General features: G+C 39.1%; 1 protein-coding gene across 1 annotated transcript in view; it reads left to right on the top strand.

Moving 5' to 3' along the window:
• The window catches only part of LOC134874761 (collagen alpha-1(XIV) chain-like), a 182,328-nt gene that overhangs the window by 41,605 nt on the left and 128,398 nt on the right, over positions 1-12,325 (top strand). The window contains exons 6-8 of the mRNA XM_063898918.1: positions 8,125-8,283; positions 8,839-8,958; positions 10,351-10,515. Coding sequence (XP_063754988.1) covers positions 8,125-8,283; positions 8,839-8,958; positions 10,351-10,515 — 444 coding nt within the window. The remainder of the gene's footprint in view (positions 1-8,124; positions 8,284-8,838; positions 8,959-10,350; positions 10,516-12,325) is intronic.

Raw genomic sequence — 12,325 nt, 5'->3', positions numbered from 1 at the left:
TGGGGGGCTGATTTTTTTAGAACTTAAATGTGAAAGTGAAGCCGAAGAAATCCTATAAACTCTTAGCATCTTCAGGTAAAAAATGTTTTATCTCTAAAGGCAAAAAATGCCAAAAAATGTGAAAGAACAGACTTTCTCCTGCAGCCCTCCTCATTCCCTCTGTCCACAGCGCCTCCCACCAGACAAGCTTAGGCTTGTTCACATGCTTCATACAGAAACCTGTATAAGTACTTATTATTCATTTCAATCATCATTCATATGGAATCCATGATCCTGATGCCTGTTTTCTTTGCAAACCTTTGGGCCTTTCAGGCAATGAAAATAGTTGGAGAGTAAATGTTGCTAGAAGTTATGCCTGCTGCTATCTGCTCAACTGTAGCAAGATTTGACTAAGCTAAAGTTAGCTCAGACGCTAGCCACAGCTGTGTATAGAAGGTTAAGCATTTTTTCCACATCTTCAAAACGCTAATATCCAAACCTCTATTTATAAGTCTCCTTCATCCTTTGTGAGTTTTTTGTGAGTTCTTGCCAATCCTGGAATGGCAACTTTCCATTCATCTTTGTGTTCTCAGGCTTTCATCGTGGGGACATGCAAAGCACAAATCTACATTTTTTGAATCGCAACTAGGCAAGAAGTCTTTTTTTAAATAACCTGTGATTTGCCAAAGTCTCACGCTACACTTTCTGGAGCCTGAGCCGAATCACAGCCAAGAAAAGGTGCAGATGTTTAGTTTTCCCTTTGCAATTTGAATTACAATATGCTAGGAGTTTATAAAGGATATTAAAAAAAATGACACAATGAATATTTGTTCCCTTCCCAGCTTTAGTCCCTGGGATTCTGGGACGAGCACAGGCTGTGGGCCTCTTACTCGAAGTCACGAATATGTATCAGAATTTCAGTCCACGGGTAGGATTTATCATATTGTTTACACCCTGCCCACTAGGGTCACATTCAGGTTCATAGTCTTGACCTGTGCTGTCTATGGAGGTGCCTCGGACCTACTCCCACTCTGACTTTTCGACCTGTGGAGAAACACTTTGCCTGAGGGGCCTTTCTGCTAATAGCTACAGTGGGGCAAAAAAGTATTTAGTCAGCCACCAATTGTGCAAGTTCTCCCATTTAAAAAGATGAGAGAGGCCTGTAATTTTCATCATAGGTACACTTCAACTATGAGAGACAGAATGGGGGAAACAATCCAGAAAATCACATTGTAGGATTTTTAATGAATTCATTGGTAAATTCCTCGGTAAAATAAGTATTTGGTCACCTACAAACAAGCAAGATTTCTGGCTCTCACAGACCTGTAACTTCTTCTTTAAGAGGCTCCTCTGTCCCCCACTCGTTACCTGTATTAATGGCACCTTTTTGAACTCGTTATCAGTATAAAAGACACCTGTCCACAACCTCAAACAGTCATACTCCAAACTCCACTATGGCCAAGACCAAAGAGCTGTCAAAGGAGACCAGAGACAAAATTGTAGACCTGCACCAGGCTGGGAAAACTGAATCTGCAATAGGTAAGCAGCTTGGTGTGAAGAAATCAACTGTGGGAGCAATTATTAGAAAATGGAAGACATACAAGACCACTGCTAATCTCCCTCCATCTGGGGCTCCACGCAAGATCTCACCCCGTGGGGTCAAAATGATCACAAGAACAGTGAGCAAAAATCCCAGAACCACACGGGGGGACCTAGTGAATGACCTGCAGAGAGCTGGGACCAAAGTAACAGAGGCTACCATCAGTAACACACTACGCCGCCAGGGACTTCAATCCTGCAGTTCCAGACGTGTCCCCCTGCTTAAGCCAGTACATGTCCAGGCCCGTCTGAAGTTTGCTAGAGGGCATTTGGATGATCCAGAAGAGGATTGGGAGAATGTCATATGGTCAGATGAAACCAAAATAGAACTTTTTGGTAAAAACTCAACTCGTCGTGTTTGGAGGAGAAAGAATGCAGAGTTGCATCCAAAGAACACCATACCTACTGTGAAGCATGGGGGTGGAAACATCATGCTTTGGGGCTGTTTTTCTGCAAAGGGACCAGGACGACTGATCCGTGTAAAGGAAAGAATGAATGGGGCCATGTATCGTGAGATTTTGAGTGAAAACCTCCTTCCATCAGCAAGGGCACTGAAGGTGAAGCGTGGCTGGGTCTTTCAGCATGACAATGATCCCAAACACACCGCCAGGGCAACGAAGGAGTGGCTTTGTAAGAAGCATTTCAAGGTCCTGGAGTGGCCTAGCCAGTCTCCAGATCTCAACCCCATAGAAAATCTTTGGAGGGAGTTGAAAGTCCGTGTTGCCCAGCGACAGCCCCAAAACATCAGTGCTTTAGAGGAGATCTGCATGGAGGAATGGGCCAAAATACCAGCAACAGTGTGTGGAAACCTTGTGAAGACTTACAGAAAACGTTTGACCTCTGTCATTGCCAACAAAGGGTATATAACAAAGTATTGAGATGAACTTTTGTTATTGACCAAATACTTATTTTCCACAATCATTTGAAAATAAATTCTTTAAAAATCCTACAATGTGATTTCCTGGATTTCTTTTCTCATTCTGTCTCTCATAGTTGAGGTATACCTATGATGAAAATTACAGGCCTCTCTCATCTTTTTAAATGGGAGAACTTGCACAATTGGTGGCTGACTAAATACTTTTTTGCCCCACTGTATGTGGTTGAATAATCTGTCAAAAAAGCTTTCCTTTGGAAGATTCCATTCCCTCCCTCCCTCCTTCCCTTTTTCTCTCTCTTACTCTTTCCTTCCTTTCGTTCCTACCTCCACATTTCCACCCTTCTGTAGTGAGACTTGTCGCCCCCAGAGAACTATATGTACCTAATTAGCAAAGGGGCGTGACGGACAGGTAAAGTGTTGTGATGTTGCTCACATTAGTCATGGCTGAAACTCGTGATTCCTTGGCACTCCACTTGAACACTTGAACATTGATCCACACAGGCTGAGATCAGGACATTTTAGATCATATCAGGAAAGTTTCTTATCACAACAAAGAACACTTCCTGCAGCAAGGAAGGCATTTTCAAAACTGTAGTTCTCCAAATCCAGTTTTTCATTTAATCAGTGCATTGTACCAGAATGTAACTTTAGCCTGCAATTTCACTCAAAATGTGCCATGTTGAGTGACGTGTCATCACCATCCACATCCAAAGTCTTAAACACAACATACATATTGGAATGATTGATTTAAAAAAAGTGAGTTTTAAGTTGTTACACATAGATTTTAGCCGGAGTCCTCTTACCTTCTGTCTGTGTGTGTCATCAACATATGCTCTTGGAGACTCCTACTGTAGCAGCATGTTGTCAACACAGGGCCACAAGTGTAGTACTACACCACAGGTGTTACAGTTGAGAAGAAACAAGACACAGAGTTTGAACGTAGGTGGGGCTGGAAGCAGGGGTGTAGGAAGTGGGGGTATTGTTATGGGAAGTGGTCATTGATTCCCTCACTATAGGCCTCGCGCTTGATTTTACTGCCATTATCTTTCAAGGTGTGTGGTTAACATAAAACAAAAGCGAAGATTAAAGATGTGAATGGTTGGAGCAAAGTTGCTTGAAGAAAGTGGGTACGCAATGGGGAAGTGGCCATATGCCCCACAAATGTATCCCTATGGTCTGATAGCATGGTCAGCTGGTGTGATCGGACCAACAGCAACTCTGGTTTATTGTTGTTTTTCATGGACGGCCTATTAAGAGATTTGCAGGTAGTGTGAGGTGCAAAGTGGATTTGTCTTTTTGAATTATCTTCTGGTAACCTCTTTACTCCCATCTGGGTCCTCTCCCCGAAACATCAGACCCTTCTTTTTTGTTATTGCTGATGAGTATTGCTTAGGAATCCTACACAGCACTTCCCATAAATCAGTAAGGCAATTAGGATGTCGTCTTTGGGTTTTCTGCTGGTCTATTCTTTTTTTTTAGGTCACTGTCTTTGCAAGTTGTTCAAACATGCTATTTTTGCTCATGTTAACAACCCTATTCTCCCTGTTTTTTCCCCCGAAAAAAACAAAGACAAATGTTTCTCTTCCTTTGCAGAAGCGTAGGATTACAACATACCATTTAGATATACAGAATCTATGGGGATCATTTCTTTAGGCAATGCCATTGTTTTCTTTCTCAGTCACACTCATTGTTGTTGCTCACCTCCATACTGAGCACTCTGTTTTTTATCCTCTTACTTCTCAAAACTCGTTATGTTTTATTATTTTTATTTTCTTGTTTACATTACAGTGTAGCTCTTCAGTTAAAGTAGAGACACATTGCAATTACAACATAAACAAGTACTAAAACAGAAAAGAGTTGGTGATTATATAATCAGGATGGCAAACTCACTGAAAATAAGCAGTAAAAGAAAACAAATGCCAAAGGGGAAGATTAATAAATCAAGCAGAAAGAAAAACAACATTTGTATTCACAGCACACTCAGTTACACCCTTTAATATGCATCTGTTACAGCTTTTCTATCACTTTTTCGTCTCTCTCGCTGTTCTTTTTTCCCCATCTGTGCAGGTGCGAGTATTGTCCCAGACGTGCTATTAAAAAGACTCCCGTCGTCTTTCACTTAGTTCACTTAAGCACTTTTTTGCCCTTCAATTTCACTTCCTGTATTGATTCAGAAACATCCCTCCTTTCTTTCCTTAAATCTGTATGAACCCTTTTATCTTCACCAGATCTATTATTCTCACCTGCATATCCACGCTATGAGCAGATATTTTGTGACATAACATGTATACAGATGATTTCACGACCTAAATACATTTTGCAGAATACACTTGCAGAACATGCAGCAGTCCACCAATGAGGTTCAGGAGTTGGTTTTCTAACAGTTTCTATTGTAAATATTAAGTTAATAGAAACAGTAAAGCACATTTAAGGACACTTACTGTATGATTGTGACAGTGTTGCCACATTTGTATCGCTATTTCTTTTTCTAAAATCAGGTTTTCACATTTAGTCAGTGAAGGTAATCTACAGCCCCAGAAAGAATTAAGAGACCACTCCAAATGTTTTACATGTACTGTATGGCAGCCATTCCAGTGTCTGTTGAAAAACAAAGAGAAAATTTGTTACTAGTTTATAGAATAAAATAAAACAAGTTTTACCTCAAAGATGTACCTATAAATAATCAAACAAGACAAAATGATAATGCTGAAGTGGCCTCTTAATTTTTTCCGCGTCTGTATAGAGCTGCGCAATCTGAAACTAAAATAAAAAACTAGAGAATAAAATAACATTACAATATTGGAGAAATGTTTTGTTTTTGCATCAAGTGTTAGACATAAAAAATAAAATCATGCCAGGCTTTTACCAGATATATAATCGGTGCAGGCGGCATATCCCTGCAGTTCCATAATTCTTATTGCTAAATGGCATTTTGAACATACATACACTTGTACCTTATATTTTATATTGAGTATTTGAAAAATACTCTTTAAACAGGATAAATATTCTATAAATATATACAATCTACTCTTGATAGGTATATAACTATTGTTAAAATGTACTATTTAAATTACATTTTTTATGAATTTTCCACTGTAAAAAAAAACAAGTTTGGGATCAAAATGTATATTTAATCTTATTTTATATTTAACAGATATATTGCCTTGTAATTTGAATATTGCACTACTCCACATTGCATTTTTAAATAAAATTTTGAATAATTTTGAAGCCGTAGTAACCACACTTTATAACAAAGTTGCATTAAAGTAGTAATTTATTCTGTCTTTTTGATATCTGCATCGCCATAAGTAAAGCAAAACATTTGCTAAAAATCTGACCCTGATTGACTGTCTTTTCCGTTTGTGGTTTGCCAATCCAAAATGAGTCTTCCACCAATAGCTGCTGTTCTCTACAGTTGCATCAAGTAAATTACAACTCAATTGCGCCAACACTCTTACCAAATCAAGACTCTCCAACCAGCTGTCTGCAAAACTGACACATTTATTGCTTTGAATTGCCGCTCTCTTCTTCACTGTGAAGAACAGGTCATGTTTGAGTTTCTAGTTTGAAACATGAATATATCTCAGCGGTAAAGACAGAAAACAATGTATTTAGGGACTTTACCACTGAGATGTATTCTTAAATGCATAGGAGCAACCCTATACACCAACATTTTGAATTAAAATGTTACTTCGCTGGATGTGTATTGCACTGACAACCTAACAATTAACCTACATTTCCTTACCACTCAGTGCACAACCAACCGATAATCAACAACAAGCTCAGGCCTCATTCTTTTCAGTGAAGTCATTGTAAGTGTTATTGTTTTATCTGCCCACTGAAGTCGTGTTGGAGTGCGGCACCGAGAACTCCTCTGGTAGTCTGAGAAAGAGGTTTAAATTCCGACACTGTAGAGACTTGTAAGGTGTGATACACTTCTTAGTTCCTGTCAACGATGAATGAAATGACTGCTGAAGAATGCCTTCGCTGTCTCGCCTAATACACTCATTCTCCACCTTCTGATATTTAAAAACATGCTGCAACCTGAATGAAAAATTCTCTTATACATCTGGATGATAAAAAAAAATGGTGTGCCAGGGGGTGTAGATATACAGTGTGTCAAGTTATACCGAAGTTAAAGTCAATCAAACTCTGTGGCTTTGCTTGGGTTTTATGCATGAATGGGTTTGTGTGTAGGTGTTTTCTAACATAATTTATTGAAGGAAGGGTTGCTGGGCATGCATGGCTCTCATATAGCAACGCCTCCTTTCCTTTCCTTTTACACATTCACATCAGAGTATCTCTCAATGCAACCACACCCATTGACTGTTGGAATGTAGTGCTTTAATGTTGTTTTGGATGCTTAAAAGCAGATTGGAAGTACAGTAGATACTTTTTTATCAACAATGGCATAAAAACAGTAGAAAAGTAGAAAAGAATCTTGTATTTTCTTGGCGTCGCAAAGACTAGAGGGGGAAAAAAAGGATAGATATTGTGCTTTGCTCTGATTTTCTGCTTTGTTCTTTGCAATGTTGTTGGTTACGCCCTCTTGTCGTTTGCTCAACCACTATCGTTCAAGAATGGCAAAACAATGGCAAGATAATGATAAAATTAGCGAATCTAATGCTGAGAAGAAAAGCGGTTTGGTTTTGTCAATCCTATTGAAATGCAGCTTCACAATATTTAGTTCATACCCAAGAAAAAATGATACATGTTAAAAAAACATTTTTACTAATTAATTAACCAAAACAAAAGTATTTTAAGGTTTGTTATTTTTCCTGATTAACAAGCGTTGAATCTTAAGAACAGCAAACTTAACTTTTGTGGCACTCGACAGACAACTACTTTTCATTTTGCAGATATGACTGATGCAAAAGAAGGGTTTTTGACTGGAATGTTAATCACAGCGATTACGATGCCACAAATCAGCCATCCCCCCAAAAATTGAGTTCATAACATTATGTAATTGCATATACTTTCTTAGCTTTTATTTTACTTTAATATTGTTTTGTGCACTTTTTCAGCAGTGCTTAAGTGCATTTCCTCAGTATTCAATTAATTCAGATTATTGGGTCTAGTGGGAATACATTTCAGCACCCTAAACTATTCAGTTGTTTTCCACCCAAAAGTCACAGGGGTGTCCTAAGCTCTGTGAGAAAGATAATTGGCTGATAGAGATGTGTTTCCTAATTTGGTTGCCCTTTGGCTCACTGTGGGCCGGACGGGCTTTTGTAAGTGAAAGCAGTGCTGTTGCCTCATTAGAGCCTGCTCTGTTTTATCACCCAGTAAACTGTAGAGACAAACAACAGAGCGGGCTGTTATTTTTCATCTGCTAAACTTAAGTGTCTTTCTCCTCTGGGGTTTAATTATACTGAGTTGGACTGAATCGGAATTAATGAAACACTTTGTAAAAACTCCGGGACAGAAGCTGCACATCAAATTGTCCTACTTTGGTACTTTTAACACCGCAGATTCCTCATGTGTGCGCTGTAGGCGGCTGTGCACGTCTTTTACATCCATTTTTGTTTTGCAGAATAATTAAACAATATGTTCCTGCAAATCCAAACTGTCACCACCAGGAAACACATCATAATTACTTCCATAATTCACAATGATGAACAAGACTTTTTTTGTGGGTTAAATGTGTGTTCCTGTCTGTTTTCTTTCAGCTGAAGAGGAGTTTATGTGTAAGACTCCAGCCATGGCCGACATTGTTATTCTGGTGGACGGCTCCTGGAGTATCGGCCGCATCAACTTCAGGCTGGTCAGGACTTTCCTGGAAAACCTGGTCAAGGCCTTCTCGGTGGAGTTTGACAAGACCAGGATCGGTGAGGAGATTTTGATTTCTGGGCTTCAACTATTTGATTAAAACAACTATATTCAACCTTTCTTTTTTATTAACAGGACATTTATTTTAGCCTGAACAAATCTATTGCCTGACATTATTTTTTATCACATTTTATCAGGGCCCAAGTACGAATGTTCTAGGACCCAATGGTGTCCAAGCATCATTGGGTCCTGTAATTTGTAATTTTTCTGCCCTTTGATAACATTTTTGAGGGGCTTTGGACTACCTAACACTCACAAAAATTGGTAGGGACATCAGGAATGAGGAGACATTTGAGATCAGCGCTTTGATTTGGCCCGCATGTTGAGTCCATGTGGAAGTCCTTGTCTTATCCATGTGACTATTCACCTCAACATTGTGTGTGTGTGTGTGTGTGTGTGTGTGTGTGTGTGTGTGTGTGTGTGTGTGTGTGTGTGTGTGTGTGTGTGTGTGTGTGTGTGTGTGTGTGTGTGTGTGTGTGTGTGTGTGTGTGTGTGTGTGTGTGTGTGTGTGTGTGTGTGTGTGTGTGTGTGTGTGTGTGTGTGTGCGCGCGCAGGCCTGGCTCAGTACAGCGGAGACCCCAGAATCGAGTGGCACCTTAACGCTCACACCACCAAAGCGTCTGTGATCGATGCTGTGAAGAACCTACCGTATAAAGGAGGAAACACACTGACAGGTAGAGCATGACAACCAAAACCTTCCTCCATTTATAAAGATCTTCATATTCTTCATAGGTTACAGATAACACTGAAGAGGTGGACTTGGACTAAAGCCAATCCTATAACTCAGCTTATTCAAATCCCTTCGGTGCAGTTCATGTCTTCTTTAAAATGTTTGACCTGTGACCTGCCTGATAAGAGCAGAGTCAGAAGTTCAGTATAGTTTAGTCGTGGTGACCCCACACATCATTACAGCAGCATCTTTCATATTCAAGAAGCATGAAAGTTTATGTATTATTAACATAGGCCTTGATTTTGGTTTAATGTCCATTTTCTCTTTAAAACTATCATCATGTCAGCAACAGTAACTATACAGTATACCTTTTGAAATAAAAAATGAACTTCATCTCCAAACCTAACAAAGTGAAGTTAAATTGAAAGAAATTAGGGTTATTTATAGGTTAGGAATGTTTATGTAGCCCATTGGATCATACCAGAAGTGCATTCTCACAAAGCTGATTAAAATTTTTAACAGATACAACAATTAAGCATATTAAAAATGATTTAAGAAGTGTTGCAACTAATGTTTTTAAAAAAAAAAGCATTTTCCAGTTTGTCAAAGTCAACGGTCAGCTGAGGTCTCGTGTTGTTAAAAAACCCAAATATTGTCAAAAAACATTGCTGCCGTTTTTAATTCAACATTACTTTAACCATTGTTTATCAAAAGTAAATCAGAACCTGGTACCTGATTGGCTGCTTGTGAGTTTAAATAATTAAAAGATGGTATGATGCAACATACTAAATTTGTTTTGACTGTAAAAACGTCTTCATCGTGTTTGATTGTGTTGGTCAACAAGCTGAATTAATGTTCAAGAATTCTGCAGAGCTCTAAAAGATCAATAGTGTCACTAATGGACACTAATTATGTTAACACGCTCATTAAACTCAACACTCATCAAGCTTTTAATAAGACTTAAGACCATCATGGTCATTAAGTCTGTTAGACATGGTAAGTCCTCTGACTGGGCTCCAGAGGGGAGCAGGAGGCAATCACGCTGTCAGCCAGGGATTACCTCACTATCACAACCATTGTGTAAAAAGCCTGTGAAGTGGCTCTGATTTAACAGTAGATGTCACTTTGCCCAGAAAATGAGGATCATCGCATGTCAAAACAAGTATTGGAAAAAGGCTAGGATGCTCTTCTTTTTGTCATGATTTGAATATTATAACTCAGCTTTGGGAATATCCTTTTTATTACTCGAGGATTCAACAAGATTGTAATTAAATCTTTTAATTTAGTTTCATTCTGTTTTTTTTATGCTGTTAGGATGAGAATTCTGTTTTTCTTGTATGGTGTTTTGGATCTGGATTGTGTCTATTGAGTGTCTCCTGTCGTCTTCTCTGACCAGGCCTGGCTCTGACCTTCATCCTGGAGAACAGCTTCAAACCCGAGTCCGGATCCAGGCCCGGCGTTCCCAAGATAGGAATTCTCATCACCGACGGGAAGTCCCAGGATGATGTGATCCCCCCCGCACAGAGCCTAAGGGATGCTGGGATAGAACTGTTTGCCATTGGTACGCTTCATCAATACTGAGACTAATAATACACATTGACATGAGATGTTGTTGTTGCAACAAACCCTGGATATTGGGACTTGCTCTTTACAGATACATGCTTGAAATCATTATACCTCTCTGGAAAAATGTAAGAGACCACTCCAAATTGTTCTTAAATCTTTATCCCTACATGTTTGGCAGCCAGTCTAGTGTCTGTTGAATTCCAACACAGAGAACGTTGATCAGTAGTTTAGAGAATACTATAAAATAAGATAAAAAAATAATTTAACTCAAAGACATATTTATATATAATAAAACTGAAAATGGAAAATGAAAATGATACTGCTGACGTGGTCTCTAAATTGTTATCCGCGGCTGTACATTTGTTTACCTTTTTTAAGTATGTAAGGGAGGGACTTAATCCTATCTTAAAGGTCTGCTATTATGCTATATTTCATCATTATATTGTAGGGCAATATCTATACAAAAGTTGTCTGTGAAGTGTTTTGCTCAAAATACCAAACAGATCCCCCGTTGTAGCATGCCTCATCCCCCTCTATTTCAGCCCTGATCCTGAAGTGCTGATTCTGTGACTGTAGCTTTAAATTTGAGCTGAGCTGAAGCTGGCCACGCCCCTTTGGAGCGTCATGATATCTCTCTGAAGTAAGGAGTTTCTAAGGAAGAAACTCAGCTAATTGCTGCCGTGATTAAACCCCATATTATGTTCCAAACCACATCCAGCATTATTTCTGAAACACTTCTCAGTGTTTACCACTAGAACAGAGACATTATATGTATTATATAAACAACAACTCTAAGTCCCTCCTGCAGACATCCTGCACAGACACACAGAGGTGCTGCGGAGGGGATTCAGCTCGCGACTGTATATGGGGGACGATAGGTTGGGACGTGTCACGTGGGGGGGACGTTGCCAGGAGTTCAATGTAAAGCCAGCCCACATTCCCGATATGACGTCATAACCGAAGCAAATCTGGATCAGCTCGTTTGTACCCCCGTTTTTAGAGATGTGGGTAAGGAGGAAAAGAGAGAGGGTTGTATTTTCTGACACTTTGTGAGTCTCCTTACACACCGGGGACATATACTTATGTATAAAAGACATCAAAAAGTGCATTTTGCATAATAGGGGACCTTTAAGGTGTGCTTTGGGGAAAAAAAGCAGAGAAAATATACCCAATTTGGGTTACTGCACTCTACCTTAGATCAGAGAGTTTTTTTTTCAGGACTTTTTCAGGACGTTTTGGAAGTCCATTGATTTTGAACACACAGAAAAGGGGGTCAGAATACTTTATTCGTCCCGGGGGAAATGTGGTTTGCTGAAAGTTTCTCTATTTGAGAATTAAATCAATAAAAGATAACAAATGAAAAATGGAATAAAATTAAATGAAGATATGGTGTCACCTCATCAATAAACAAAAGAAGTACTCGGATCTACTACTTGAGTAAAAGTAGAAGTACTCAGATCTTGTACTTGAGTAAAAGTAGAAGTACTCAGATCTTGTACTTGAGTAAAGGTAGAAGTACCAGAGTGTAGGAATACTCTGTCACAGTAAAAGTCCTGCATTCTAAATGTTCCTCCAGTAAAAGTAGAAAGTACTCTCATCTAAATGTACTTAAAGTAGTGACAGTAAAAGTAGTCATTGTTTGATTGGTCCATTTCAGAATAATATCTCTGATATGTTTTATAATGATTGATCATTAAAGTGTTCTCAGAGCTGGTAAAGGTGCAGCTAGTTTGAATGACTTTGTATACTGCAGGGTAGCTGCTGGATTTACTGCAGGTGAACTAAAGTCTGATTTAAGGGCTGAT

Source organism: Eleginops maclovinus, chromosome 13, assembly GCF_036324505.1.
Source record: "Eleginops maclovinus isolate JMC-PN-2008 ecotype Puerto Natales chromosome 13, JC_Emac_rtc_rv5, whole genome shotgun sequence".
Taxonomy (NCBI): Eukaryota; Metazoa; Chordata; class Actinopteri; order Perciformes; family Eleginopidae; genus Eleginops; species Eleginops maclovinus.
This window is presented reverse-complemented; position numbering and strand designations above follow the sequence as displayed.